This window comes from Poecilia mexicana, unplaced genomic scaffold, assembly GCF_051168715.1.
Source record: "Poecilia mexicana isolate PSO_F unplaced genomic scaffold, ASM5116871v1 scaffold_9, whole genome shotgun sequence".
NCBI lineage: Eukaryota > Metazoa > Chordata > Actinopteri > Cyprinodontiformes > Poeciliidae > Poecilia > Poecilia mexicana.
Window position 1 is genome coordinate 20,736,731 of NW_028263378.1, and position 17,001 is coordinate 20,753,731.

Sequence of the window (17,001 nt, forward strand, 5' to 3'; positions counted from 1 at the left end):
TTTTTCAATGAAATTACTGAAATAAATGATAATGTTTCAATTTACTTGACGTGCACTTATTTTAGATTTTCCAACCCAAACGTTTCTTTCATTCATTCTCTGTTTCTTTATTTTCCCTCATTTCTTTCTTTGTCCTTCCTTTGTTTATTTTTTCCCTTTCTTTCTTTTTGCCTTTGTTTCTCTCTTTCTGTCAGTAAACATGTTGACGCCTGCAGAATAATTCATTTGAAAGCTCTGTATGCTTCCATGCCTTTGCTTTTCCGTTGCGTCCCATACAAATCGACATGCTGGTCTTCGTATTTCTATCACAAGAGCGGCTGCAGGACTTTGGTCGCTCAGTATGTCTAATTGCACCAATTGCTTTGAAACCTTTCAGCTCAAGACTACCACTTATTCAGCAAATAACCCCCTCAAACTTTGTTCCATGACCGTTTTCTGCAGGGCCCATCAAGCCTGCCTACTTCAGAAAACAAGCAAATGATTCAGAGAAAAAAAATAAGTAAAATGTTTTTTTTTCTGAGTACCATTTTCTCTTTGCAGAGCAACATGGAAGGAAGGATTCCTATATTTTTCCAAAAAGCCTGCTGTCTTGCTGTGATGGTACTTACCGTTTTGCACCAGGCAGTTTCCCACTCTGTGGTGATGCCAGCTAAAATTTGAGTGGTGAGAGTCATAAAATGCAATATGTTGAACTTTAGAGTGTGCAATTTGATGTAACAGAAATACAATGTGAACCTTTAAGAGAAGCTGTGGTTAAGGATTTGTTTTAAAGGCTTACATGCAACTGTGCCATAGGTCACGCTGAATCACCAGAACTACAAAACCCACTTTCAATCGCTCATGCCCGGAGGACATGAAAAACGACACCACAGGGAGGCTTGTTGTTTGACAGTCACCCTGGACCCAATTATGGATTCATCACGTCATGGAAAATTCTTTCCAGCTGTTCAGTGATAAGATGTTTTAAGCTGCAGGGCAACAACTTATCGTTGTAATTAAGCCTCCATTTGACTTCGTCGGCTTCGGCAGCACTCGGAGTGTACCGCCTAACGGCAAAAGAGTGACGCTTTGCAAGTGTAAATGTATGCACAATTTTTGAAAATTGTTACGCTTCCTTCGCGTTATCAGGAAGGATAAACTTTTGAGCTGTGGAAAATCCACTCATACGTTTTTGTGACATTGTTGGTAGATTGTTTCTGAATGAAAGCCAAATTACTTTCGCAGACTGTCATCCAATCTTATTTTTAAATGTGACCTCCTGATTGTCCTTGAGTTTCACATTGATTCTGTCCTTTTTACTTTCTTCCGCCCAGCAGTTTGAAGAAAAAAAAAAAAAAAAAAAAAAACTCTTGAAACTGCTCATGCATATTACATTATAGGCCCCGTTCACATGATAAAAATACATTGTACAGCCATAAGCTCCCATACATATGAGAATGTAAAATGTATATTTATTTTATATTTCAGATGCCCAAGAAGATGCATTTGAGAAAAGAGCAAAGAATTGAAATTATACTGATGTCTGGATCTGGATCGCATGGTTGCACGAAACTTTAACAGAAAACATGGAATGAGCATCACACACAACACTGTGGCAAAACGTATTTGCAAGTTTCAGAAAACTTAATATGTCGCAAATCTACCATGAAGTGGTCCAAGACGTGCAGCGATTACACAAAAATAAAAACGGTTGTCCAATATAAAATGTTTATTTTTTTCTATGTATGTAAACTTATGGCCCACCGTGTATATACACCTCTTCTATTATGTTAGCAGTGAAAACTTTGCATTAGACCAAGCTTAGCTCTAGATCCTCTGCAAGTTCTGTGGGTTGATGCAAAGACTCCACAGTTGACAAAATCATGTGATCAAGCTGGAGCTCTGTGGAGCCGCTTACTTTTTAGACCATATCTAAAAACAGATTTAATTCAAATGTGACTGAAAGGAAAATGTAAAGTTTTGATTTGCAGCAGAACAGACAAGTTGCTGTTTAGTCTCAGTTTTCAGATCACACAAATGGAAAGATCCTGACCAAAGAGAGCCTCTAACAGAGTTGGCTTCATGTCGCTTCTTTCCTCTCTTAATTTAAAAATGTGTCCACACTATGATAATGCAGAAAAACACAGTTGGAAGCAGTGTGTCCAGTTGATTAATGTGAGTTGATCTTTAACACTTATTAGACCCATCATACAGGGAATTTTTCTGGGATTATATTCATGCTTGAGCAATATCTTTCAAACTCATGTTCCCATCTTCAACACAAGGAAAATAAATATTATCTTAGTTATGTATCAATACTGATAAAATGTCTAAAAGTCTGCCAGACTTTTTTTTGTTTTTACAATTTGCACTGATGAGTCCTTACGTATGCGCAGTCACAGGTAAGGTGTTTGAATTTCAATTATTTCTTTGCTAATTGACTTTCAACAGAAAGGTTTTTCACTCAGTCCATGTGGTTCACAATGTTAAGCTTTGCTAATACTGATCTATTGCAGCAATAAGGTGGTGCAGAAAGGTTAAATATACATACTTGCTGTGCAATTAATTAATCCTGGCGTAAGTCACGCCAGGAAAGGCATGAATTATGTTTTGCATTGTATCCTTGTCTAACTGTAATACTACGCAGACTGGGTAGCTTTTTCATGCCATTTGAAATGTTTTATTGTAATTGCCCTGAATTAGGTTGTTAGATGAAATATTTTTCAAAACTAAATAGTTTTAAAGGTTATTAAATCTGATTCTAATGCAACAACAGTAGATCATATATCACACTACAGTCTGATTTCCCTTTCTTGCTCTCGCTGTCTGATTGTAACTCAGCTATCATTATTTTTGATGTAAAATTCAAACATTCACCCACTTGAATCAAGCAGGTGGAATTTGATTATGACATGAGTTTAAAAAAAAAAAAATGAACACAGAGAAGATGCCTTTTTATTCCAGGGTTTTAGAGAAACCCTCTCTGCAATATCCATCCATCCACCATGGCTTCTGTTTATCCAGGGTTGGGTCGCAGAGACAGAAGCCTAAGCAAAGAGGTCCAGATTCCCCTCTCCTTAGTCACTTGAGCTAAATCCTTCAACCTTTCACCCCTCCAGTGTGACACAGCAGGAAAGCCAGAGCAGCTTACTAAACTTTAATCAGCTTCATCAGAAACATGTATGATGACAGCAGGGTGTCGCACCTTGGAGTGTAGACCGACAAATCTATTTAGCAGGTTTAGGCACTTTAATTGAAAGTGAGAAGCATATCTTCTGGCGACATACTCCATTATTGCGTATTGCTGTGACATTAAGTCATTAAGTCTTAGTTAATTTAGACTTAACTTCTATAAGATGAGATGAAACTGAATCATTTGTCTCCAAGCAACGCCGCTGATTTGGTAAGACCTCACCAGGTGGCAGTTTCTGCGCTTTGCTCAGTGACAGGTTTTGATGCACAGCACACCGCTTTGAAGCCTTTTTCTAATTGTGTGTTGCGTGACGGCAGAGCAGACCCGGGCCAAGCAAAGCAATGCAGTGCCATCCTGCACCATGTGCCCGAGACAAAATAATCTTTTACTTCAGCGCAGTGCTCTCTGATGGTGTCTCAGAACTATCAAATTGAAGAAATTATGCAAGCAATTTCTAGCCACATTTCAGAAGCCTGTGTTTGTTGTAGATTTCTTTGGGCAGGTTGTCATATTGTTCCTTATTTAGTCTCGAGTAAACAAAGAAGAGGGTTTTGTTTAGGTTAAGAAGCAGCAGAGCATATTTAAACTTTACCATAGCATTCTGACTGGTTATTTTATTCTCTCCCACACCAAATGCTTTGCTTAGGAGACTGCTGAAAAAAAGAAAATAAATAAAAAACTATTCATCTGTGCGGTCTTCAAGCAACCAGCTCTGCCAAACAGGATGTGACTTTGAGATGTAGGTCCTTCTCCTCACTAGTCATGCCGGTGTTGGATGTTAGTTTTACTAACTTTATAAGGCATTGTTCCTTTTCATTTAAAAGGAATTTCAGTTTGAGGTTTTTATACCCATTGTTTGTTTTCAGGACGCTTCTCAAATGTCTGGGCGGACAGAATTAAGTCCTCACAGAACTTGATATGGTCCAATATCTTTTCAGTTTGTTTGTTTATGTCCGAGCACTTAAAAAAACTTCCCTCATATGGTCCAGTTGAGGCATCCCTGCAGTGCCATAATGCTGTCTGTCCTCCTTCCAGATCTTAGCAGTATGGGTCTGTGTGTTTTTTTCTTTTAAAAAGTATCTGCTTTGTGAGCTAGAGACACACCATACTGTGTGGTCAGACGACTCCATAGGAGGAAGGGATGAAGCAGAATATATACCCTTCACACTGCCAAAACAAGTCCAGTGTCCTATTTTTCCTTGTATAGCAGTTTACATATTGTATATAATATCTCTCTAGAATCATGCTGTGGCATCATGTCAGAGTAAATCTCATTAGACTTGATTGGATGTTCTGAAGACTTTGCTTTGCTTTGCTTGAAGTGCTGCTTTTTTTTTTTTTTTTTTACAGAAATATGGGTTTTTCTTTGGGTTGAATTGCTTAGACAAAAAAAAGTAAAACGTGTCCTGTGAGAAACTGGTAACCAAGTATATTAATTTAAGAGCTGGTGTCTTAGAGGTTAGTTCGGCCCTAAAAGATCCACCCAACACGGCCGACCTTAGCCCATAGACACTGTGTCTGAGCCCAATCCAACCCAACTATTCACTCTAATTAGAGGCCTGAGCCTGAAGTCAACCTGACATATTGTTTTAAACTGCGACCAGTTTAAAGTACTTCCAGACCTCTGACTTTACACTCTGCTGGAGTCATTAGTGTAACTTCTCCCATTTTAAGTTTTTGCTTAACAAGTTTCAGCTTAATTGTATCACATGTAATCGCAGGGTGAGTCAAGTGCAAACCTTATGGGATGTGTGATTGATAGGAGCGGAGCAGGGCAGGACTAGTGGCATTTAGTTGTGCAGTGTGCAGGGCTTGTTACAGTCTAATTAACCTCTGAACTTTACTTTCTCAACAGGATAAATTTCCCACTCCTCTATTTAAACAATAATACTTAAATTAACACAGTTTTATGTCTGTGCTGTATGTATTGTAGCCTGTTTGTAGCAGACCATCAAGCATATGATTTTGGCCTGATGTGACTGCGGTTTTGTGTTCAGTTGGGTTATAAAGAAAATCTAAACTCTAGTATGATGTGATCGATTTTCCTTGTGTTGGTCAGGATTGTGACAAAGAGATTTTGCATGATCTGCAAAATCACCAGTAAAGATGACATTACTGTAATGAAACCTACTGAAAACCAAAGCATACACTAGTGTTCCAGTGTCCTGTTTTGACGTAAATTTATTTATTCTGCCGTTGCTTTTAAAAGGATTGTAGACGGCTTTAATGTCTGTCTTGGTTCTTAACACAGTGCAGTAAAAGTACATGTGCACATCCTCTCTCGTATGCAAACAACTTGTGGCTAATGTTGCATCTGTGTTGTGATGGCTCAGAATGATTACATCCTTTGTACTGATGCATCTCCACTTTTTTCTTATGTGTGTTCTTTTTAACATAACAAAGATGAGGATGTGTGACACCGCAAATGTATTATTTTCCTTTTTTTCTTTTTTCTTTTCCGAATTGGACACAACCGAACACAGACGAGGCACAAATCCAGGTAACGGCTCAGCTTCTGAAGTGTTATTGACATTTTAAACTCAATTTCAAACCTTACAAATAGAATATTGGATTAGCTCAAAATAGTATTTCAAGTCACAACTCCACTCCTCCATGGCATGATGGGCAAACACAGCAAGAAATGAGTTCTGAAATTTCCAGCCTTTACCTTTGGCTGTATGTAAATACTAGGATTCGCACAGTTGCTTTAACTAAGTTAGGTGCATATTTGGTGTCATGTAAAAATGTCCAGTTGACGTGTAAAGCCACTGGCTGTAGATTTACTCTTACAGGGACAGAGTTGATAGAGAATACAAATTAACAACTATTTCACCAGTAGTTTGTAAATAACTGCTTTATGTTTACTGTAGGAATGATTAGAAATGCGAACACAGGTACATCTCAATAAATAAGAACACCATTGTTCATTTTAATAACTCACTTCAATTACATTACACAAATGTAATATAAAATAATAGATTTCAAAATAGACTTTATTCAACTTTGATGTTTATGGCTTACAGATGAATAGAACCCAATTTCAGTTTGTCAGATTATATAGGATCAGTCAAAAAAAAAAAAGTTTTAATACAAAAATGTTATGTTGTGCTCACATTGTGGCCTAAGGATTGTAAAAAAACTATTGACTTGACCAATGTCCAGCAGGTTTCCTCCATAAAGTTCAAGTATCAACTATCTCCAAGCACGAAAACAAAAAGTTAAATGAAAGAAAAAAAGTGAGGGACAAAGCCATCAGTTTCAAATTTTCATTCACTGTAACCTATAAAGATCAAAATTAGCAGAAAGATATATTACTGCGTACAATGAATCTGTTTCTTTACTTTAAAATTATTATTGACCTGTGACTTTCTAATTTGTTGAGATGTTTCTATAGATTAACTATTTATTTTACAGGACAAATGGATTCTCTCCCATTTGCATTTGAAATTACTCCATACAGAAACTTTTACCCAGTACTGAGAGAGTTCCAGGGAGCAAGAAAGACAGAAAGACCACCAGGCCCAGTAGTTGTCATTCCGCATTCATTCAGCCCCCCCTATGCACTTTTCTGCCAGGAATGAGCTTTAATGCCCACATCATGACGGTATTCAGCGAGCAGAATAGCCCGTCACTTCTTCTCACCTCTGATAGAGTGCCTGAGAACTCACTCTACTCTAAAAGGCTAATCTAAAACCCCCACTAGTCGGCCCTCATTTCAGCTGCACTGTCACACGCTGCACCAGCTGCGTGTTGAATGGGTGCCTTCCTGAGCTGTTCACCTTACATTATAGGAAATCATTAGACAGATTTACGTGGACAAACGGCACGGGGTTTTGTCATAATATTTCGCCGATCCGTCTCACATTTTGGGGATGAAGAATGAAAGGCGAAGCAGCAGGTATGAAAAGCACATGGAGGGGAACGGTCTGAATGATCCTATTGATCACATCCAGAGGCTATCGGCATGTCCCTCCTCCATATGATGATATATTCACCTGGTGTGTACCAGATGGGATGCAGGGACAGGGGGGAAAAACACGGAGGACATATTCAGCATGCAGGAGCCTGTTCCCCCTGCTGAGCTTGTGTGCCCTAACATGCAGGGCAGGCTGGAAAATGTTCTGCTTATGACAGTGGATGGCTAAGGTAATGACCAGTGACTGCTACCATTGCTCATAGTAATGATGATTTCACCCTGGAATACGACACACTTTTTGCAACCCCATCTCACCTTTTTTTTTCTGTAATTTTCTCCAAAGATTTCTTAAACTCTTTTCATTCTTATGTTCTTTGCTTTTATTTGCATCTCTCTTTCATTTCTATCCTTTTTTTTATTTAACAACCCCCATCTTTCACTGTCTTGTTGCTTTTCTTCACTGTCTTATTTACAAATTTTCCCTTCCTAATAACGTTCAAAACATTTTATCCATTTTATGTAACTTGCTTCGGCATAGCGGGCCAGCAACATCTTTACTGTGTTGATGTCAACAAAAACAAAAGACTCACTCAAATCAATTCGACTTTATTCTAAGGGATTTATACAAGCACAAAAGGGTTTTTTTCCTTTTTATTTCAACAGTCAAAGTTTGCCCAGTTAATTAAGCTGCTCTAAAAGATCCTGCATGCAAGATATCCAATTCCTGCTTGGAGACCCAGGTTCTTATTTCTGAGCAGCAACTATAAAATAACACATGTTGGAGGTGGGGAGCTTATCGTTTAAACGGCCAATTCCATTGCAAACCTACAAGACCATATTCACGTGAGACCCGGGGCACAATTGAAAATGAAATACAGCCACCAATATAATATCCCTCAAAAAGCCAATATTTCTCACTTATTAATTACTTCTTGGCTTGGAGCTGCAATATAGACCCCACTGCCTCACACCAGCCACTTCACAGCAGAAATCACCCGTTATCCATCAAGAGTGGATGCGGCGCCACGTTGAATTCAGCCGACACTTTGTGTTAGAAAACACAATTAGCAGGTCATCAACAGTAATGATTTAAAGACTGGCAGTAACGGCCTCTTTAGTGAATATTTTAAAGCCAATGGACAGCTGCCTTTGTGGAGACAATAGTGATCAAGAACACTGGAACACTAATCATTCTTTTTACTGACATGCTCAAGCATAATTCATTTCTGGAACCGAATAAGACACAGTTGTCGCACTTATTCCATAAGAAGACACTCTCTGCCGAGCAATCCAGCTGATCTCCTAGGTAATGTTGCCTAAGCGCCAAACTGCCCAGAAGTCCACTTTTAAGTGAGGTGTAAGCAAAGGGTCAAAATGAATGCACGTTTGATGACGTGCTAAAAATCACAGGGCCATCGAGTGGCCTGGCATGAAAGCTACAGGTGACTCAAGGTGTCACCTGCAGTCACCTATAGGTGACTGCAGGTGACTACAGACGTTTAGACGTGGAGTATTCAGTTTCCAGGCAGAGGTCTCATATAAACATAGCCTAGGGCTGACCTGCAACAATTATGGTTGCAACAAAATGAATATTGCTGGCAAATGATACTGATGTGTCCTGAAGTGAGATAAGTGCCACACAATCAAAATAAAAATGTAGATCATGTAATGCTGATTTATTGCAGTGTGTTTATTTTATGCAAGCGTGATTGATTAAATGAAGTCGCAGAAAGGAATTAGTATTAGCAAATGGCCATTCTCGAATGACCCAAATACATATCAAGAATGAAAAACCTGAATCTGGACGTTCCTTGTGTCAAATTTGCTAATGAAAATATCTGAAACTCTGCATGTTGGACCTGAAATATCTTGTTTGCTATTAAAGTATGAATGTCATTTGAAGCTCTAGATCCTTTCCACCAGGGCAACTTCCACTAAATGCGGCTATACTTGACTTTTAAGGCTCTAAGCAGACGACAAATTACTTTTAAATATGTGTGACATTTTCAGTTATCAGACTGAGAGCAGTGAGAATTATATGTCATGCAGTTTATTTAACAAAAAGGTTTAATGGATAAGCTTTGCCCCGTCTCATGTTTTCTTTTGTTGTCAAATTAAATCTAGCAGAGACAAGAACTCTGCTCTTCACACATCATTATTTTCTCTGTATGAGAATGTGCTTAAAAATCAACAGCTTAAGTAAGCTGGATTAAAGCAAATCTGAACAAGTCGTGCTTTTGAATTTCTTAAAGACTTCGAATGATATTTAGAAAATAATTTTTCATTGAGACATGAAAAATGCTTTGCCTCGCTATGACAGTCTCAGTTCCCAGGATTACAAAGGAATGCTTATGGCATTTTCGAAATGAAAAAAACATCTTGTAACTTTCAAGATAAATAATTCGTTACAGGATAACAGCTTCTTTCATAGTTTAAGGGGTAAAATTGGTCCATCAAACAAAAGCGCATTTTGTCTAATCTAACATGCACTTCAGTAAGTTGATCTACAACATGTCAGCAGTGAATACTGAGTGAAGACCATACAAAATTAAAACTCCACTATCTCTTGCTAAGCTGAAGTCTATCTCCTGAATATATTTCCAGTTGCTGTCATTATGTGACAGATGCATGCACAGTCACATTGTTACGCATTATATTTCAGGTGCATTGATTTGTTAACTTCACACTGGACAGTAAAAGTCTTTGCTTTTTTTTTTTTTTCAAAAGAAATTCACATTTTAGGTTTTCTGATCATAAAACTTTGGGCAACTAACAACTAGTTCATTTAAAATCTAAGTCTCTGGTTTAAGTTGATCTTGCAGCTGGACTGCTGTCAAGTCAATGTGATTTCATAAGCCACAACTTTGCCATTTCATCAGATTATTAAAATTTTTGGTTAATGTCATGTTCTACTTTTCCGATCTGAATTTCTGATTTTTATTAGCTCAAAGCCATAATCATCCAAATGAACAGAAATAACATAACGTTCCTCTTTTTAAATTGAATTACTAAAATAAATTAACTTTATACCAATGTTCTCATTTATTGAGATGCTCCCATAATCAAACCAAATTGGATCTACATTTTCTACAGAAACTGACCAATCAGTGATGCAGTGAAAGTTTATTGCAACCTTACAACTGCTTATGTGCTTTTTAGTCAGTAGTTCAAGTAACTGATGTCCCATTTTAAGTGCCAACTTCAAGCATGTTCAAAAGCCTGGTGTGATGAGAAATCAAACATTAGGTGTGAGAGCAGGACTAAATATTATTGGTTCATCTGGCTTTCAGCATTTATATTTTTAGTGCTGCATGTTTTATCAGTTCCACTTTGTTCATGAGTCCAAACGTTGACACAAGCCATTACAAAGCACCCACAGGTTGAGACTGGAAGTCTTTTGCACAAATCCTAAAGCAGAAGACTTTTCTTCTTGTTTTTGCCTGTTAAAGCTTCACTACTTCTACTTTTCCATCTTGCACACTTGTCATCTTCTAATAGGAATAAATACCAAACTCACATTACAATATCTGCATATATCTTGAATCCATATTAAATCGGAGCATGTCTTTTTCCACAGAAGTGGTGGAAATATCATTTTACAATGGTCTGCAGATATTCATTCTTTGCTGTTGGCTTTAGATAGATGTTGTACACTAACCCAAGTCTGCTTGTTTGCACAATGGATTGTGATTAGATTAAGCTGCACTGTAACAGCTTTTCATATGCGTTTAAGAGGGTTTTATCTCTGAGGACTGACACGACCAAAATGGGCCAGTGCAGAGGAGTTTTCCGCAGAAAGAACGTGCGGCACATAAAGATGCTTGACAGCCCGGACGACTTGCACAACACGGTCATGCACAAGCGCCCCGACTACCGCCGTACATGTTAGAGGAACGAAGGAGAGTGTTTGGAGAAATGACTTGCTGATCATTACTCAGAGTAAAAAAAAAAACGAGGCGAAAGATATGAAAGACATAAAGCCTGGGGAGCATCCATGTCACTGTCTTTGCTTTGCGCTTACGTCAAGGAAGCCGCTGCTGTCTTCTGTCTATCGAAGTGTAACTGGTGCTATGAGCAATCAGCGTGGTGAATCATTTCACGGATCACCAAACATGAGTCCAGAACACTCAGGGGCTCTGCGACATTTCCACCATTACCCCTTATGTCAAAACAGCTGAGTGCATTATGTCATCCAAATTGACAGTGTCACTTGATACCATTCACAGACACTCAGGCCACACACATACAAGCATCACAAAAATGCTAGTCTTGAGTCAGGGTTACCAGCCTTTTAGGCTGTACTCCTCAACCTCTCTAACAGAGCTAGTTTTGTCAGATATCCTTGCGGGAACTTCTGCATATATTAAGTTTCTGTGTCTAAATATACTCTTTTACTGGACACTTTATTAGATACACCGGTTTTATTCCATCTTAATACAAATATCTTAATCACATAATCACTTGGCAGAAACTAAATGCATTCAGGCATTAAGGATGCCCAGAGCATCTTCTCCTGTGGTGAAGATGCTCTGGGCATGGCATGGTTCTTGGTGCCAGACAGGCTGGGCTTTCAGAAATGCTTGCTCAATGGCAGAGGGGGCTCCAGAAAGGAGAAAATATCAAGTGGCCAGCTGTTATCTGGATAAAAATGTCTCAGAGGTCAGAGGAGACTGAGTAGACTGATTTAAGATGACAGAAAAGCAACAGAGAACAAGCAGCTACTCTTTAAAACCAAGGTGTGCAAAACAACATCTCTGAATGCACTACAGGTCAAAGCATGAGACAGATGGGCTACAGCAGCAGAAGACCACACTAAGGTGCAACTCTTGTTAGATAGGCGTAGGGCACGAAGTCCCACTGACTTAGCAAAATTGGACAAACAGATCAAAAGATCTTGCCTCGTTTGATGAGTCTCAGTTTCAGCTGCAACACTGGGATTGTAGATCACAATTTGGCATGAAAAACATGGACATGTGGACCCGTCCTTCCTTGTATCAAAGGTTCAAGCTGTATGTCAAATAGTGTGGGGAATATTTTTTGGCACACTTTGGATTGTTTTAGTAGTAATTGAGCATCAACACACACCACAAGTAAACGCCACAGCCTGAGTAATGGTGCTGACAGTCTCCATCTCTGTACGACAGCCGTCCTCTGATGGCTCCCTCACAAAGCTCAAGCCATCTCAAACCTCCACAGTTATCAAACCTCAATGGAGTAGCATGCCTTTGGGATGCAGGGGAAGAGGAGATTCTCATCAAGGATATGCAGTTGACAAATCTCCAAAAACTGTATGAAATAAGGAAGTTATGTGGGCAAAAGGGCATTAATCCTGGTGTTAGCAAGGTGTGCCTAAAAAGGTGACGGCATACGTACAGTGACAGAGGTTCAAGCTGCCATCTGCTCTTAAATGAGAAGCAGGATAAAAAACAGTAGGTTACAATGTTTCCAGAGTGCAATCCTCTGTACTGGTTAAGTGGACACATAGGGACGCCTGTGCTCTACAACCGTAACCCAATTACAAGGTAAAATGGAACACTTTAGGTAAAAACCAATAACAGGTCCACCTAATGTAATCCCATTACACCTCCATTATATTTGAACCAGAGGAAAGTTGCAAAACATGTGGTTTTCATTTGGGGGGAGGGGGGGGGGGTTCAGAGTAGCACAATAAGAGGACGTGAGAGAGTACATTATGCTTTACTTTCCTCAGAACACACAATGATGCTGGAGAGCTCTGGGATGCTATAAAGCAAAAATGTGCATATTATTAATGACAGTGCATTATACGTGTATGCTCCCAGATAATTTACTGCACCAGCAAACACGTGTGTTGTCGTGGGCATGTTATTTAGTATTTCACCATCAGGCTCGTGAAGAGCCCTTCAGAGCATCCTTAGTTATAAGATGACTGATGAGGTTCGCTGAATTCACAGCCAGTCACAGAGGGGGCATAGAAGGAGGCGAGCTGAGAGACACTAAAGACCGAAACTGTTTGAAACAAGCCGATGGAGGTTAAAGCTTTACAGAAACAACAGCTAGTTTTATCATGATGCCAAAATGAGCATATGGCTATTTTTCTAAAGTGACTAATCCTATCTGCTCTATCTGCTCCCTACCTTCATTGAGGCCCATATGAATGGTCCAGTAGTTCTGTAGGCACTGCAGCTCATTCTTCATGGCCCTCTTGCAGCGGCAGTCATACAGAGAGCTATTGTGCAGAACTTCCAGGGCAGCCTTGCAGTCCCGGTTGTTATCCAGCATGGCATCCTTCTCTTTGCCCACGAGGCACTGGCGCATCACTCTGTACCGAGGGCTGCAGCGAGAATCCTGGCTGCACATTTCACTGGCCTGGATGCAGTCTACCCACTGTGACTGAGCCTCACGTGTAGACCTGGTGCCTGGAGATCCTTGGGATTCATTGGCCACCATGGGCACTAAAACAGCTGAAGAGCCTTCTAAAGAACCTAGACATGGAGGAGAAGGTTTATTTGAAGCAGAAAGGTGAACAATATGGGAGTTATTCTGATTGTGGCTGATGATCAGTCACAATCAGGCCACTATCATATATATACATATATCAGCACTTTTGAACCCTTAGCAGTGAAAAATGTATTCGATATACCTCAGTGCTGGTAGGCACTTCCATGCCCACCTCATGTAAACATTAGGAAAATTTAAACTTCTCCAAGGCTTTTAAATCTCACAACGTAACTCAGAAACGTTTTTTTTTTATCTATTCATGTCATACCTGAAATTAATTAATATCTCATATAAAACATTGTTGCTGTTATTTATTGAACTGACAACAATTCAATAATTGTTGTCATTTCCAACACAGTGATCCTCGGAAGGAGCAGAGACTGTCTGACTTTTACAAGACTCAGGACGCGAACCCACCTTTACAGGCAAACGAAGTGCAGACAGTTTTGGTGAAATGACAAGAGAGACCCCTTGTGATGACATTGTGAATTGAGCAACCGAGAGCTAAGGGTGTGCTGTATCGATCCTGGGTGCAAAGCCAATGTTACATAAAAGTTCAGTAGAAAAAATGTCATTCGTCAGTTACAGGATTTTAATAGGTGAACACAACTATTGTGTTTATTCTAAATATATTAGAGGTGGTAAACAGTGAGACAAAAACGTATTGCATGAAACAATCTTGCATATTTTTGCTTTGAATTCATACGAAACAGTTCGTTGTTAAAATAAGAAGAATATTTAACCTCCTTATGTCCGTCGCAGAATCTCTGTGGGATTAAAAGTTCAAGTTGAGCTGCTTCAGCATTCACCTGCTTCAAATTGCGTGTATTTGTAATGTGTTGCTGTAATTGACATCAGTCATTATATAACTGAGTCGATCAGCTTTTGCCATTAGAATTCCGTGGCTCACAAAAAGCACATTAACTTTGGACTGACAGATACTTCTAGTTTGATCAAAGTGACGGTAACCTCTTACAACTATAACGCTTTTGAGATGTACTAAGGAAATTCAAAATAGAAAAAGACAAATAACATTTAATGCTATACTTCTTACCTAAGAGCACAAGAAAAACGCAGAAGCACATCCACAGTGTGCCAGACTTCATGTTGAAATTGTTAAGACTCCAATTAGACTAATATCTCCAGCTCTTCAAAGGTTTATTCCTTTCTCCAGATTCTTGACAAAGTCTAACTGAGGAAAGCACAAGAATAAATATCCTAATTTATTCCAAAAGTAATACACATCCCCCAATAGAAAAGGAAAAATATATATATATATATCCTCGACGCCCAAAAAGATGGAAAATCCACAATCCTTTGCTTTTGCTTTTACTGAACAAGTCAGGAAAAAAAATTCCCTTAGATTCGGGGAAAAAAATGAAAAAGAAATTAAATGCAGTCAGCTAGTGAATCCATGAAAGCTGCTTCTCGGGGTCCGCTGCGCTGCGTTCATGCCGACAAACTACTGAGACGTGATGTGTCCGCATTATGGGCTCAGTCTGGCCGCCTTTCTTGCCCCCCTTGCAGGCAGTTTGTCCCACAAACAGTTCCCAAAGTGCCTTACAGAAAAAATCTGTTATCTATGCCAGCACATTAAAGGAGATAGAAAGAACTCGTCTGAAAGTGCTACAACCCGATGACTTGTTTTCTCCCCTTCTCTCCCTCCACTGGGTTCCTCTCAAAGCTGTGCGCTCCTGTGGAAGGAGCGAACGCGTCTTTTTCACTGACTGCACGCGTGTCGAGGCATCCACAACACTTTATAAAGGAAGGAGGGAGGGGAGAGGGGAACGGGGGGGAGAATGCATCGCTGATCCAGCAGATGGCGCTGCGAGAAGGAGTTCTCATTGGAAATCGCGGCGCACACGGTTCCCACAGAAGCCCAATAATAAATGTTGCCCTACAGAATGTTGTAATTTTCCTGCTGAGAGAGAGAAAGAGAGATGGATGTGAGGGGAAGCGACGGTGGCATGTGAAAAAGTGACCTCAAATGGCCCCTGATGTTTATCTTTGATTACACTGCATTTGGAAGTTTAAGGGAAAGGAAAAAAAAAACAAAAAAAAAACATTCTGTTAATGTTCAAATTGTCGTAAAGTTTAAAACAGAGTTAGGTTATTAAAAAAATGTCCCACGGTTTCAACATCTAACAGAGCTCTGTTCTATCCGTCATCTAAGCGTTTACCAGAACTGCACACACTGTCATCTAAACAGACGTGCTGGGTATGGAAGGGATTAGTGAGAGAAGCAGCCAAGAGGCCCATGGTAACTCTGGAGGAGCTACAGAGATTCATAGATGACAGAAGCCCTGCTTTGCCTGACAAATATTACAAGTCTGGCTTTTATGGAAAAGAGGAAAGAATATGGCTGAAAGAAAGACATAGAGGTCTGTTTGTAGTTTGCTGCTGCAAACATGTGGAAGTAGTTCTCTGGAATAATGAGACTGTTTGTCTACACTGCTCGTCACCCAATGGTCCACACTATTCCCTCAGTGAAGCATATTGGTATCATTTTGTAGAGGTTTTTCTTTAGCATGAACAGGGAAGCTGGTCAGAGTTTATGAGACAATTAAGAGGCTGTTAGATGCTGCAAAAGACTTAAAACCTTGATGGAGGTTCATAGAGTACAAACACTAAGCATGTAGTCAGAGATACAATGGATGGGTTTGATCAAATCATATTCATGTGATGGAATCAGCCAACTAAAGGCTAAAGCTAAGTCCAATAAGAAATATATATATATTGGGTCTGGGACAAGGCTTGAGAATTGTTATTCACAGATGCCCTACGTCTTCATCTGATTGAGCTTCATGTGGTTTGCAAAGAAGCATGGGCAAAGACGTCAGCCTGCAGATTCAAAAGACGAAAGGCGGTTCTCCATAGTATGGACCCAGCAATAAACATAAATACAAATGCATGCAACACTTCAGAATTTTAATTTAAAGAAATAATATTGTGTTGTTTTTCTTCCATTTCAATAAAAATGTGCTCTACTTTGTTAGTATTATTTCAAAATCCCTTTAAAATTCACTAACGTCAATGGTTGCAAGCATCGTCAGAAAACGTGAAAAAGTCCAAATAGAGTTCTAATACCTTTACAGGTTTCTCTGTGGAGACTTAACCCAAAACCATTCAACGTCCTGTAAAGTAGTAACCATTTTATTTCAAGGAATTTGGCAAGGGCATTTGCTGCATTGATATTTCAGGCTAACATCAGGATTTTTCCCCCGCGCCCGCATCTGCAAATTATTTTAGGCCTAGAGTTCAAAGGTGGAGACAGCAGTAAAGATGAGAATGTCACAATTCATTTTGATAATAACCAAGCACTTCATATCTCATCTGTGCTCCCACACATCAGTAAAATGATGAAAAGAAAAAAAAAAAAAAAACGAACACAATGTCTCATTTCATAGAGCGCATATTGGCTCAGAGGAAATAG

At 39.4% G+C, this 17,001-nt stretch overlaps 1 protein-coding gene across 1 annotated transcript in view; it reads right to left on the minus strand.

Moving 5' to 3' along the window:
• The window catches only part of LOC106928045 (GDNF family receptor alpha-2-like), a 73,377-nt gene extending 57,354 nt beyond the window's left edge, over window positions 1-16,023 (minus strand). Inside the window, exons 1-2 of the mRNA XM_088008964.1 lie at window positions 14,623-16,023; window positions 13,205-13,552 (exon numbers count right to left, since the gene is read on the minus strand). Coding sequence (XP_087865090.1) covers window positions 13,205-13,552; window positions 14,623-14,674 — 400 coding nt within the window. The 5' untranslated portion in view covers window positions 14,675-16,023. The remainder of the gene's footprint in view (window positions 1-13,204; window positions 13,553-14,622) is intronic.
• Between the last annotated feature and the right edge of the window lie 978 nt (window positions 16,024-17,001).